Below are 15,067 nucleotides of genomic sequence, written 5' to 3'. Positions count from 1 at the left end.
CAGTCAGAACGCAGTTCACACAGCAGGAGTTTGAATCGCCGACAGGTCCAGATATTTAGCATGCCAAATATCTCACCGGTGTCGCCGACTCGTCGGCGATTCTCTCTGATCGCGTCTTTGATTATTCACACTGCGTGATTGTCACTCGCGTGCACGAGCACCGATTTGCCTGTGATCTCGGCATTTGTCGGCGATTTCGCAAAACCTGTCGGCGACTCAAAATCGGGCAGTGTGAACTAAGCTTTAGGGAACAGACACTACAATTAAAGTGATTTAGCTGCTGAGGAAATGTCAGCACAAACGCAGCAGGAGTCAGATTACACGCATTGTGATGAGCTGAATGAGCTCTAGTGATGAGAGCTGAGGTAAAAACGTCCACGCTCGCGGCAGTAGTTCTCACTTTGATCCGCCGGCCACACCGTTTCCATGAATGCCTGAGCCGAGCTGCGAGTGTGACCCCATCTCCCTTGTGCGAGTTGAAAACAAGGAGAAATAGCTCCCTCTGGTGGCTGTAGTCTTTAGCGTCTGGCCAAACATTTTACTGATGACGCAAATCTACAATATTTGCATCACCGGAGTAATTTTTCCAGAAATAAAATGCATAAATCTCTCATCTCAGGGAGATATGAGAGGGGGAAGCATGATAATTCCAATATACTCCAGGGTTTCTACTGATAGAAAGCCATATGCTAATCCCTGAAATAACCCTTTAAAAACCTATTTGTTCTGCTGAACACAAAGATATTTGCAAGAATGTTTGTATATAAGCATATTTTGAGCCCCATTGATTACCATAGTAGGGGGAAAAAATACTATGGTAGTCAATGTGAACCAAGTTATGCTTGGACACAAACAAAAAATTCATACAGGTTTGAAACAACTTGAGGGAGAGTAAATGATGACAGAAATTCAATTTTTGAGTGAACTATCCCTTTAAGTTGTTAAAAAAACAAAACGAGAATTGAGCAGAAAATTTGTTTTGTCCCACATTCATCTGCGACGCGAGCGTAGCCTTAATTTCACACAGATACGTGTTTTCTTGTGACATTTTAAATTGCAGAGCCTTTTAAAACTCTTTCCACACAAAGAACATGAATAGGGTCTCAAATTTTTGTGACATTTCAGGTGTAACTGTAAATGTGATAGGAAAAGAAATGTTTTATTACACTGTTCACAATGAAATTTCTTTCCTCCAGAGTGAGTTTGCAAACGACGCCTCCTGACTCTTATGAGATATGAGAAACTTTTCTCACGCTGAAGACATGTGAAAGGCCTCTTTCCAGTGTGAAGTTTCATGTGAGTTTCAAGCTTTTCTTCAATTGTAAAACTCTTTCCACAGTGATGGCACATGAAAGGCTTCTCACCATTGTGAGTTATTACGTGATTCTTAAGCCACTTCATGCCTTTGAATGTACGCCCGCACTGAAGACATTTAAAACATTTCTGTCTGGAGTGAATCCTCATGTGCCTATTAAGATTATACCTATCCATGAAATTTTTTCCACACTGAACACATGCGAACGGCTTCTCTCCAGTGTGAATTTTCATGTGGGTTTTAAGGGTCGCTTTGCGCGTGAAACTTTTTCCACACTGATCACATTCAAACAGCTTTTCTCTAGTGTGAACATTCATGTGATACATAAAGCCTAGTTCCCGTGTGAAGCTCTTCCCGCAGAGTAGGCAGGAATAAGGCTTCTCTCCGGTGTGAATTCTCATGTGCTTTTTTAAAGTTTCATTTTGAGTGAAACGCTTTCCACTCACTTGGCAGGGCCACGAATTCTCTCTATTGTGAATTTTAATGTGAGCTTTAAGGTTTCCTTTTTGAGAGAAATTTTTCCCACACTGTTGGCATTTGAAATAGCTCTCTCCAGTGTGAATTTTCGTGTGAGTTTTAAGGTTTCCCTTTTCGTTGAAACTCTTTCCACACTGTTGACAGGAGTAAGGCTTCTCTCCAGTGTGAATTCTCATGTGGATATTACGTTTTCCTTTTTGAGCGAAACTCTTTCCACACTGTTTGCAGGGGTAAGGTTTCTCTCCAGTGTGACTTCTCATGTGAACAGTAAGGTTTCCACGCTGGTTAAAACTCTTTCCACACTGTTGACAGGTGAAATACTTTTGAATTCCTGTCTTTTCAGATCTGTTTTGTGAGATGATCTCAATCTGTGTAGACTTTTTTCCAGTCATGAACGCTTCCATATCATTCAGCTCTTGACCCTCCTCTTTCAGCACCATCAGGTCTAAGGTGGAAAAAAAACATGTTGGCCCCAGTTTAATGGCACAAAGCAAAAGACATCAAAATAGTCAACAAAAACATATTGGTGAATATATAAATGTTTTATACACATATACATACAGGATACACATAAGGGGTTCACAATAAACCGGGTATTGGCGATAACCACAAATTTTAAAATGAATAGGACCCTTCTAATAACATGACACAGTGTCACGAGTCCCTCCCGATTGCACACTACTGTTGCAGTTCAGCTTTTGTTTTTAATGTCAAAGTAGTAATATTTAGTTCAGTTTCTTTATTAAGATAAACTAGGAAAATTATTTGGAGCAATTTTTTTTGTTAAATATTAAAGATTTTTTAAGTAACGTCCAAATGGCCAGCTCTAGGAAGGGTTCTGGTCGTCCCAAACGTCTCCCAGTTAGGGATTATGGAGGCCGCTGTGCTCTTATGAACCTTAAGTGCAACCAAACTTTTTTGTAACCGTGGCCAGATCTGTGCCTTACCACAATTCTGCCTATGAGCTCCTCATGCTCTCTTTTGCTCTGACATGCACCGTAAGCTCTTATATAGACAGGTGTGTGGCTTTACTAATCAATACAAATCAGTATAATCAAACACAGCTGGACTCAAATGAAGGAGTAGAACCATCTCAAGGATGATCAGAAGAAATGGACAGAACCTGAGTTAACAGGGTATATGCAGGAATCCTGAAGTTAATTTCAGTAACTTAAGACGTTCTCAAAATATTGTAAGACCTCATCGTACTACACGTTCTAATCAGCATCAAACCTTTAACTTAATAAACAGTTGCAGTTTGCAAATATATCTATAGAGCACTATCATACAAAAACTCGGAAGAAACAAAGCTCAAAAGAATAAATTAAAGCCAAGGCAAGGTTTATTCAAATATACATTAACAAAGAGCAACAGAGAATTATATAATAATTCAAACTCTTGACATGTGCCTCAGTTCATTTGATTTGCTTTCAAAACTTTTTAGTTTATTTCTTTGTGTCTTCTTGTCACAGGTCAATGTCTTAGTCTCCCAGAATCCATAAACATTGACTTAAATAGGGATGGCCGATATGGCCTATATCCATATTGAAAAATACAGTTCAGCTTCTGATAACGATATATATTGCGATATTTACATTTTTTATAATAGAACCATTTCAGAACAGATTATATAGACCCTAAGGAAAGCCAAACTGCTAAATACTTTTTTTTTAAGAAAAAAACGTTGTATGTAGTTTGAGAACATTTATTGCGCAAAACTGTAATTATACAACATAATGAAAAAGCTTAAAGGGATAGCTCACCCAAAAATGAAAATTCTGTCATCATTTACTCACTCACGTTGTTCCAAACCTGTAAGAGTTTCTTTGTTCTGCATGCTGAACACAAAATAAATATTTTGAAGAATGTTTGTAAGAAAGCAGATAGAGCACTCATTCACTGTCATAGTATTTTTTGGTTGCTCTATCTGCTTGGTTACAATCATTTTTCCAAGTTTCTTCTGTGTTCAGCATTAAAAAAAACACATACAGGATTGGAACAACTTAAGGGGGAGTAAATGATGACAGAATTTTCATTTGTGGGTGAACTATCCCTTTAAACTGATAGTTCTCCCTGAAATGAAAATAATAAAGCCATCTTTTACCCTACGTCCTATTGGACATATTTGGCCCTTTTTCGGACCTCAAAAACATCCTGCACTCAAACCTTCCTATAATTGCAGTGATTAGCGACCAGGATAAAACTTTATGAAAAGGATGCTTAAGTATCGCGCAATGATACAGTGAGACGAACGCCACATATGGAAAGTGTTCAGGAGGTATACTATAAGATTTATTATTCAGAGAGAAATATTATTCAGTAAAAACATTGAGCTTCAGATAAATGCGAGCATGTTCATTTATAAGCATTTATGATAAATCATATAGCACGTGTAGGCAGCATTATAACTTGCTCTGCAAGTTACTCTGCAAGGCACCTAGGATAAGCACGCGCGCACACATATACACCATTTGCCCCACACTCTAGTCTACACAGTATAGTTTGCTGCTGCTCGTCAGACCGCTTAAATCCAAATAATGGATGTTTCACCATCTTCTCCGTTTCGCTTTCAGCACTGTTTACTCAAGATGACGAATACGATGATGCGTCAGTTGAAGCTCGTGGCTCTAAATTTCGCGGGAAGATTGTGTAATCAACACGCAATGTTACGCGATTAAAATCTCCATCGTAGGCTCGTAGTTCGTACTTTTTAAGGTTTTAATTTTTCCATAATGGATTATCAACTTTTAATACTTTTTAAGACCCCACGGACATCCTGGTTTAAATATATGACTGTCACAGCAAAGGGTCTGAATACTTGATTATAATACTGATTACTGATTTCCAAATGGATCCAAAATGGATTATCAACTTTTAATACTTTTTAAGACCCCGCGGACATCCGGATTAAATATATGGAAGGCTCCGTGCTAGGATCAATGCCATTAGGAAGCATGGCGTTTGTTTTCATTGTTATGCTGACGATACTCAGCACTATATTTCTTCACGCCCTGACGGAAACTTACCAATTCACAAGATTAATGGAATGCATAGCTTATATAAAAAATAGGATGACTAGTAATTTCCTGCAACTTAATTCAGAAAAAAAAAAAAAGAATTTTTAATTATTGGACAAAAAAGCTCCACAAGTAGTAACCTAGAATACTGTCTAACACTTGATGACTGCTCTGTCAAGCCCTCGTCGTCAGTCAGGAACCTGGGTGTGCTCTTTGATACCAATCTTTCATTTGAAAGCCACGTTTCTAGCATCTGTAAAACTGCATTCTTTCATCTTACAAATGTCTCTAAATTACGCCAGATGCTTTCAATGCAAAATGCAGAAGAGTTAGTTCATGACCTCAAGGCTAGATTTTTGTAATGCTCTACTGGGTGGTTGCCCTGCTCACTTAAAGCAAACTCTGCCGAATTTTTAAGTTTATCTTGATCATTATATCTTTGTCAGTACAGTCTATAGAAAAATATACAAACCGGATTGGTCCTTGCAACACGGAGTTATTACAGTTAATGCCCAGAGCCCCCACTCAGCTAAAACGGCAGTTATGGGGGCATAAACGTAAAGGGTGTCTTTGTGCCTCTTAACAGAGACAAAATGCAATTAAAGTGTCTGTCCAACATAAACAAGGCCCTTACATGACAAGGACATGCGTTTAGCCACTTAGCCATTGTTTAAATTCACCTGGTTTAGATGGCTAGCTGTATCTCGCGCTGAAGAAAATAGTAAAAAAGGCAAATAGTCCAGTTGGGAAGAGCGTTGTGTGTATGAAGTGGCTCTGCTCATCGGCTCTCCGTATTGAATGTGTCCAAAAGAAACGGTTACCGATTCTGTACTGCTGATCCGAGAACCGCTGCTCGTTCAGTTACACGCGCATGCTCAGTATTAGCTGCTCGTGAGTTCATCAGCTCTCTTAGCAAAACATGCTTCATTTCAGTGAACGGTTGGAGTTACAACATATAATTCAAGACATTAGTTTATTTCTATTCGGAGGGACTGTCACTCATGTCAGAAAGTGAGCAACTAAAGTAACTTGTGGGATCAGCGCTGATTTGAGAAGCGAACTGTTTAAAACGCTTCATTCCGATTTGGTGAACTGGTTCGATGGATCATAAAGTGATGATCCGATCGGGCACACAAATGAAGAAGAAATGGTTCACGTTTGTGCCTTTCCGAATTGTGGCAACAGAATGAGAAAATTTGCAGTGAAAACTTGACTAACTTACACAGAAACAAACAAAGCGGGGCCGGTTGAAGAAAAATGCCATTCTGTGGTTGAAGACGGGTGCAATCACTGTGGAGGTAATGTAAACTTTATCCTTCCATTTGGGCACACATGGTTTGAGGAAAGATGTGCAGTAATAAAATAATCATGCTTTACACATACGACGCTCTTCCCAACTGGACTATTTGCCTTTTTTTTCCGGCTACCGCTGAGTTCCCACAGGCCTTCAGCGCGAGATACAGCTAGCCGTCTAAAGCCCTATTCGCACGGGATTATCTAGGGACCTCTGGTGATTTGTAATAATTGCAGAGAATGTCTGTGATCTTAATCCCGTGCGAATTGGCCATGTCTGTAATTTGTAAATTAAAAATTCCCCCGGAAATTACCTACCATATTTCACCGAACACTGTGATAATTATTCCCGTGCGAATCGACATCTCTGTGATTTGGCCAGGATTAGGCGGTTTGTATATCATTTCTTCAAGATTTTTGTTTTCTGTGCGCATTTCTATCTTTATCTTTCACAAAGTATGGAGGCTGCATTCAAAATGCACACCGTTATGAATTCTCGCACGGATACTTTCACTTTAGAATGAGTACAAATTTGTGAGCAAATTGCTTGAATGGTGTGTTTAATATTAATATCAATACTATTCTTAATAAAAAACATAACAACAAAGCAGTACAATGACTAGCTGGCTTAAATGGGCGCTTTTACATTTAGCTTTGAAACTGAATCTTCTGCTGTATATTGTCACCTTCTCACGGATAGATGAAATCTGATTCATGCTGTTTGTGCTCAGTTCAGTTTTTTATTGAAGCATCTTTAAACTGAATGAAATTATTTTCATTAATATAAAACTATCAAAACGATAGATACATATGACTGTGTATGATTTCATACATCTATATCTACAACGAAAAAACATTTACAAGTCTTGACATCATATCTGGGAAATAAGTCAGTAAATTCAAGTAAAATCACAGGAGTAATTCCTAAATCACTGATGTCCCTAAATAATACTAATCCCGTGCAAATAGTGCTTAACACACTGTTTAGGTGAATTTAAACAGCGGCTAAGTGGCTAAACGCATCTCGTTGTCATGCAAGAGCCCTGTTCAGGTTGGACAGACATTTTAATTGCATTTTGTGTCTGTTAAGGCAGGGGACACACTGCAAGCGTGCCGTGAGCGTCTCGGCTGCGTGGCGTGTCCGTTTTTAATTCGGCTCCCATGTTAACCTGTTAGAGCTTGCATACTGCCTACATCTCATGCGCGGTCCGAGCCGCACGGAAAACGCGTGCACCCTTTACGTCTATGCCCCCATAACTGCCGTTTTAGCCGAGTGGGGGCTCTGGGCATTAACTGTAATAACTCTGTGTTGCAAGGACCAATTCGGTTCCTTTTTACTTCTTCTTCTATAGACTGCACTCACAAAGGTATAACTATCAATAAAAACTTAACAATTCCCCAGAGTTGTCCTTTAATGAATAAACTGCAGCAGGTCAAGTTCTTACTAGAAGCAGGAAGTATGACCCATTTCTGTCAACACTGCACTGGCTCCCTATTAAGCATTGTATAAAATTCAAAAATCTTGCTTATAACTTACAAAGCACTAAATGGTTTAGCTCCCCAGTACTTGAGTGAGCTCCTAACACACTCCATCACATCTGTTACAGTCTCAAAACTCCAGCCAGTTGATAATACCTAGAATACCAAAATCAACTGCAGGCGGTCGATCCTTTTCGTATTTAGCAGCTAAACTCTGGAACTTCCTAGCAGTCTTCCTAGCACTAGCTGCGTTTCCATTACAGATTTGCGAAAAACTTTTGCGATATTTCTTAAATGTCGATAAAAAACTGTTGCGAAATGACAGCGTTTCCATAGCTGCAGTTATGCGACTAAAACATATTACTTTCCTCTCGCGATAGGTCATTCCAAAATGATGGCACTTGGTAGGTTTGTATATCCCATCCATCACACTAGCCATTATTTTTATTGGAAGGAAACATATGTGTTATCCAAGCATTAATGGCAAGGAAAGCCCCTTAGGTTACTTAAGCGGCACGGATATGAGGTGTGTGTGTGTGTGTGTGTGTGTGTGTGTGTGTGTGTCAGATCTGCTTCAAGGTCTTCATGATAATGTGGCATTTCTGTGTTTAGCATCCAGTATTACTGTAATCCTATTGTCTTTTATGAGTTTAATAAAAAGCTCCGTCTCGTCTTCTCTCCAAACCGAACCATCATCTGTAAATAATGATCGACTTTTACGCGCGCCAGGTTGACGCGAGTAGAGCGAAATGTTTGAATTTGCATGGTAACTCAAATGTTTGTTGGGTTTTTTTGTTTTTGTTTTTACCACTTTCGTTATTTTGGCTAGATATTTCATTTGATGGGCATGTGAATTGAATTTAGAAATGCTTTGGAAAAGAAAAAAATGGCATTTAATAAACGAAATATTTTTTTTTAAATAGACTTTGGAGTGAGTGCATGCAAAATAATTAATTCCCTGAGTCCACAAATAAAAATAGACAGTTTATAGTTTATAATTATGTCTTGAACTTATCTGTATAGCTAAAAATGACAAGAGTATTGTGAATTGTTTCATCTCTCTTAAAGGAAGAAGGAAAAAATGAGAACGTCGGCGCTTTTATCGGCCGTGGGTTAAAAAAAACATAGCCTAACTACGAAACTAAATAGGCTACGTTTAGGACTAAACATTAGCCTGTTATATTATTATTTTAATTTATATGTTCATTATGAAAAGTGAGCAGCATGAGTAAGAATCGCAATATGTTTGAGACCTAGGGAGTCACATGATTTTGATCACTTCGAGTTTTATTTTCTAGAAAGTCTTTCTTAATTTTTTTTTTTCGTTTTGTATAAATTGCATTTTTATTTTTTATCGATGTTTCATCAATTAATTGCCTGTTTATTAAATAAGAAGCAAACTAAGATCGTCTGGAATGGATTGACGTGCGTAACTGGCCTGTTTCCTCGGCCTTTGAGTAAGGCTGAAAATACAGACTAGCTCTTTCTGTTTTAATACATTTCTTGAATATATGTCTTAATTACAGTATATATAGCCTGTAGTCCTTATTAGGAGAAAATATATGTCCTTTTAACTACATTATCTTTACGGTGTGGAATTGAGTGGAAAATATAATATATTGGCCCTATGTTGCAGCAATGCGTCACCGCAACAGGTGACCTGTAAATGCGAAAAAACCGTTTCCATTGCAGTTTTGCGAAAATGTCCTTTTTCGAATTGCCTGAAAAACCACCTCATGAGAGCGTAAAAACTTTTTTGCGATATATGGGAGTTTTTGCGAAATTGCAGCGTTTCCATTAGGCGTGTTTTCAATTCGCAATTTCAATATGCGCAATTTGAAGGGTAATGGAAACGCGCCTATTGTTTGTTAAGCAGACACACATTGTCGGTTTAAATCTAGACTGAAAACACATCACTATGTCATCTTTACTATGGCATACACATAGAACATTATCAATTTATATTATTCAAATCAGTTAAATGATTGTTAGGCTGCATTAACTAGGTCAGCCGGAACCGAGAGCACTTCCCATAACACCTGATGTACTCGTTACATCATAAGAAACATGCCATCGCCATTCACCTTTTTAGGGGTTGCGGGGGAAAATGCTGTTGCCGTGTGGATGGGGTACAGAACGCATTGAAGGTTTTCTGTTTTAATTGAAGATGGTGTTGTTTAAATGGCACAAAATTAAATAACTAATCAGCTTTTACAATAGAAATCAAAAACTTTTCTTCAAAAACAAAATGCATTACCTATCATCACTGTAAAGCTGCGTTGAAGCAATCTGTTTAGCAAAAAGCACTATATAAATGAAGATGACTTAGTAAAAAAAAAAAAAACCTGATCTGAAGTTTTATAATACTGAATAACCATACGTCAATTGGCTGGTATAAAATATCCCCCAAATATTAGACATAATAAAAGCACACATCATAAATCGTCTTTCTATGAAGACAGTGGCTATAACAAAAAAAAAAAAAAGCAACACACTTTGCTATTGTCAGTGATTTGAGAATTGTAACACTGACATGTCAACTCCAAATTTGCTTTGTAACATGTAAATAATGAATTAATCCCACTCCTACCGCCCAAGAGAATACCCACTAAACATCAAATTAAACTGCTTTAAATAGGACACTCATAAGACATTCTTAAAAAATAAGAATCATTTTTTTATTAATTTCTGTAGACATCAACATTTTAAATGAATTGAGTTCAGCATTGAAAATGAAACTAACCTATTTTTTCCTCAGTATCTTCTTGTTTCAAACTGAATACTTCTTCAATCTTTATTTCTTCATTCTCCTCTTTAATCAACGCCATCTTGTATGTCAACTGGGTCTGAGTCGCTTCACCAGGAGTTTTTCTGTGTTCGGACACACTGTCCTGTTTAAGAAGATAATTTGTCATGAAGAAAAATAAATCCAAACTAAATCTCTGTCTCCATCAGTTTCCAATTCCCTAGTTTTAATATCATTCTGCCTAATTTGTTAAAAGAAAAATTAAGAAAAAAGTGTATATTAAATAATTAGTTACATATGAACTAAATAACTATTATGTGCATTATCATAATTATGATAACATTATCACATTAATGTGCACTGTCACCTTTTGCTGCAAAACTAGTTTTCCCTAAGGGGAACAATACAAGTAAAACAAACAAACGAGCTGTGTTGTGATCCAGATGCACAAAGGAAAAAGTTAAAATGTTATGTTTGAAGACAGAAAAAGTAATTTCCACAATGAAACCCGTTATGCGCATTGCATGTACATTAAATTATTTCACATCAACTGTCTCCCCAGTTATTAACCAAGAAAATGAGACGCATCTTTTCTTTTACTTGTGTGGATGCGCTTTATTACACAATGCATGTTAGATTCAGCATAACAATTTTAAGTAATTTTACAGCGCTTCAAAAACTATAACATTGCCTGAACGGTTTGTATCAACGTAAACACTTTAAACGCTTAAAAACACAAACCTTCTGCCTCAGCAGGATACAGGAGCGCTGCGGCGCAGCCTTATGACGTGTACTTCTTCTACTGTGGATTTACTGGCGAGTTGCAAACCGACATTAAGCTGCAGAGCGCCACCTAATGTGCTGGAGTGTGACAAAGAGGAAGATTTTTTTGATTATATTCTGTTTCATATCATTTATTCTCAGGTAGGAGAGAGTGGAGTAAGATGAGCCAGTGTACGTTGACCCAGCCCTTTTATCTTGGCCACTGTGCACTTTTATTGTCATTTGACTATATATTTTGGAACCACCCATCATTTCTAACACACTGACAGACAGAACAGAGCCTTTTAATCAAACTCCCAGTGAAGGGTGAATTGGTAAGTAAGCTAGTTTTATCCAAAATGGCAGCTATGGGGCAAAGTGACCCAAATGTTGTGGGGTAAATGGAGCCAGTATTTTAATTTACCCCACAATAATAAAGCACTATAGTATATTAAATGTGAGACTTATTGGTTTAATTTATTATTTTCAAAAAAAAAAAAAAAAAAAAAAAGTAAATTAGTTTAAGGGCGGCACTGCTTGCATCTGATTCAACAAATGTCATTTTGCATTTCTCTTTGCATTGCATTGTTTTGCTTGCTTTTTGAACCCTTAGCAATAATGCAAATTTTGCATTTAGTTGTACATTCAAGTTTGTTTGTCTCCCCCCTGTTTTAATGGGCGTGTCAATATTTGCTATGTAACCATAAGAGACTGCATGAAAAATAACCACTTGTAAACGTGTGTTATGTAAATTTGTAATAGTTGATGTATAGCTGTACAATGGTGGACACTTTCACTGCTACATAAATCTGCACTGATATAGACACACATTAAACTGACATTATTCAAAAGTCGTAGTAATGGTGCGGGCAATGATTTATTTTAAACAATTACAAGGTATATATTTTATATTAACTTTAAATGCAGTATTATAGTACAAATATAAACAGGTTTAGTTGGATCTTTGTAATCTAATCAGACAAGGATCAATATCTTGGCCATGTTTTACAGAATATTAAGATAAATAGCCTAATATTAGTAGTAAAAACATAGCCATATATAGCCATGGTTTCTTTTCTTACTATCGTATTTCAATTAAAACCATATAGTAAATCTGAGGGGGAAAAAACATGGTTTCAGCGAACGTTCCAAAGCAGACCAAATGTGGACGTCCTCTAAACGTCCGCCAGCGAACATTACAAAGCAGACTAAGTGCGGACGTCCTCCGAACGCTTAAGATGGTTGGCTGGTTTTAGCTGGATTAAGCTGGAAGTAGCTGGTTTTAGCTGGTCTCCCATCCTGGTCAAGCTGGTCTCCCAGCCTGGTTTAGCTGTTCAAGCGGGTCTCCCAGCCTGGCTTAGCTGGTCAAACTGGTCACCCAGCCTGGCTTAGCTGGTCAAGCTGGTCACCCAGCCTGGTTTAGCTGGTCAAGCTGGTCTCCCAGCCTGGTTTAGCTGGTCAAGCGGGTCTCCCAGCCTGGCTTAGCTGGTTTTAGCTGGTCTCCCAGCCTGGCATAGCTGGTCAAGCTGGTCACCCAGCCTGGCTTAGCTGGTCTCCCAGCCAGGTTTAGCTGGTCTCCCATCCTGTCTTAGCTGGATTAAGATGGAAGTAGCTGGTTTTAGCTGGTCTTCCAGCCTGGCTTAGCTGGTCAAGCTGGTTTTAGTCACTTTAAAGCATTTTAATGGCTAAAGTCTGATTACACTGTATTCAGCACAAACATGGTTACAGTAATATGTGAGTAACATATATATATATAACAATATATATATATATAAATAAAAGTTTGTAGGTTTGAGAAAATAATGTTTATGCTTAGTTTAAAAAAAAAATAAGTCACTGAAATCAGGCCATATAACACACAGTAAACATTTGTTTACAAGGTTTTTTACAACAGGATGCTCACTCTTAAAAATAAAGGTTCTTAAATGGTTCTGTGGTGGGGTGTATGGTTTCAAGAAGAACCTTTAATACCTAAAGAACCAGTTTTCAGCCAACGACCCTGCATCAGTCTGGAAAGGCCTGAGGAACATCACCAACTACAAGTCACCATCCCCCCGAGCTGTAGAGAATCCACAACTGGCTGACGATCTGAATGCATTCTACTGCAGGTTTGAAAAGCCCAGTCTCACACCTCACACCCACCCTGATCTGCACTTCACACCCTCACCATCACCTCCTGCACCCCCTCTCCTCCCCCCTCCTGCCATCCAACCTGAGCTTAAGGTCTGTGTGGAGGACGTGAGCCGAGTCTTCAAAAAACAGAAGACCAAGAAAGCTTCAGGCCCAGAAGGCATCTCATCTGCTTGTTTGAAAGCCTGCGCTGACCAACTGGCCCCAGTCTTCACGCAGATCTTCAACAGATCATTGGAGCAGTGTGAAGTTCCCAGCTGCTTCAAACGCTCCACTATCATTCCCGTCCCCAAAAAAACCAAAATCACTGGACTAAATGACTACAGACCTGTTGCTCTCACGTCTGTTGTCATGAAGTCATTTGAAAGATTGGTATTGGCCCACCTAAAGGACATCACTGGACCCTTGCTGGATCCTCTTCAATTTGCCTACAGAGCAAACAGGTCTGTGGATGATGCAGTCAACATTGGACTGCATTATATCCTGCAACATCTCGACAGACCTGGGACCTATGCAAGGATCCTATTTGTGGACTTCAGTTCGGCCTTTAATACCATCATGCCTGATCTCCTCACAGCCAAACTGACCCAGCTCTCCATACCATCCTCAATCTGTCAATGGATCTCTAGCTTCCTGACAGACCGGCAGCAGCGAGTGAGACTGGGTAAACTCACATCCAGCACTCTTACAATCAGCACTGGTGCCCCCCAGGGGTGCGTTCTCTCCCCACTGCTCTTCTCCCTGTACACCAATGACTGCACTTCTAAAGACTCCTCTGTCAAGCTTCTGAAATTTGCAGATGACACCACTGTCATCGGCCTTATCCAGAACGGTGACGAGTCTGCTTACAGACTGGAGGTTGAACAGCTGGCTGTCTGGTGCAGTTATAACAACCTTGAGCTGAATGCGCTCAAAACGGTGGAGATGATAGTGGACTTCAGGAGGAACATCTCAGCACTCCCCCCACTCACCATCATGAACAGCACTGTGGACGCAGTGGAGTCATTCAGGTTCCTGGGAACTACCATCTCTCAGGACCTGAAGTGGGACAATCACATTGACTCCAATGTGAAAAAGGCTCAGCAGAGACTGTACTTCCTTCGTCAGCTGAGGAAGTTCAACCTGCCACAGGACCTGCTGATTCAGTTCTACTCAGCTGTCATTGAGTCTGTTATATGCACCTCCATCACTGTCTGGTTTGGTTCAGCTACCAAATCAGACATCAGGAGACTGCAACGTACCATCCGGACTGCAGAGAGGATTATTGGTGCCAAACTGCCAACCCTCCAGGACCTGTACTCTTCCAGAGTGAGGAAGAGAGCGGGTAAAATCATCACAGACTCCACTCACCCCGGACACCTCTTGTTTGAACTGTTACCGTCAGGACGGCGACTCCGATCACTAGCCACTAGAACATCTAGGCATAGGAACAGTTTCTTCCCACAGGCCATTTCCCTCTTGAACAGTTACCCCCCCCAAGGCAAATGCCTGTAAGTGCAATTATTCCCACTTTTTAGTGCAATATCTCCTAACCTCAGGTGATTACTTATATTACTTATATTATTTATTATTTATATTTATTCTCTCCACCCAAATACTGTAAATGCTCATAATCTATGTCTTCTGACTAAACGTAACCGTGATCTTATACTGTTCATATTTTTCTTCATATTTTTCTTCTTAGAATTTTTTATTACCGTGTTGTATTGTATTGTTTATGTGCACTGGAAGCTTCAGCACCAAAAAAAATTCCTTGTGTGTGAAAGCACACTTGGCAATAAAGCTCTTTCTGATTCTGATTCTGATCATTTGAGTTATAGTGGTGTTAAATTTAATTGGTAATTTCAT

General features: G+C 39.0%; 1 protein-coding gene across 1 annotated transcript; it reads right to left on the bottom strand.

Annotated features, from left to right (window-relative positions):
- Positions 1–249: 249 nt before the first annotated feature.
- LOC137049484 (zinc finger protein 568-like) lies at positions 250–11,109 on the bottom strand. Its single transcript, XM_067428006.1, has 3 exons — positions 11,069–11,109; positions 10,325–10,472; positions 250–2,237 (listed from the first exon to the last, which is right to left on the bottom strand). Exons 2-3 carry the CDS (start codon positions 10,407–10,409, stop codon positions 991–993), a joined length of 1,332 nt encoding a protein of 443 aa, XP_067284107.1. The 5' UTR covers positions 10,410–10,472; positions 11,069–11,109; the 3' UTR covers positions 250–990.
- Positions 11,110–15,067: the final 3,958 nt, after the last annotated feature.

Source organism: Pseudorasbora parva, chromosome 20 (genome assembly GCF_024679245.1).
Source record: "Pseudorasbora parva isolate DD20220531a chromosome 20, ASM2467924v1, whole genome shotgun sequence".
Taxonomy (NCBI): domain Eukaryota; kingdom Metazoa; phylum Chordata; class Actinopteri; order Cypriniformes; family Gobionidae; genus Pseudorasbora; species Pseudorasbora parva.
Note: the sequence above shows the minus strand (reverse complement) of the source record. Positions and strands in the feature narration are given on the sequence as shown.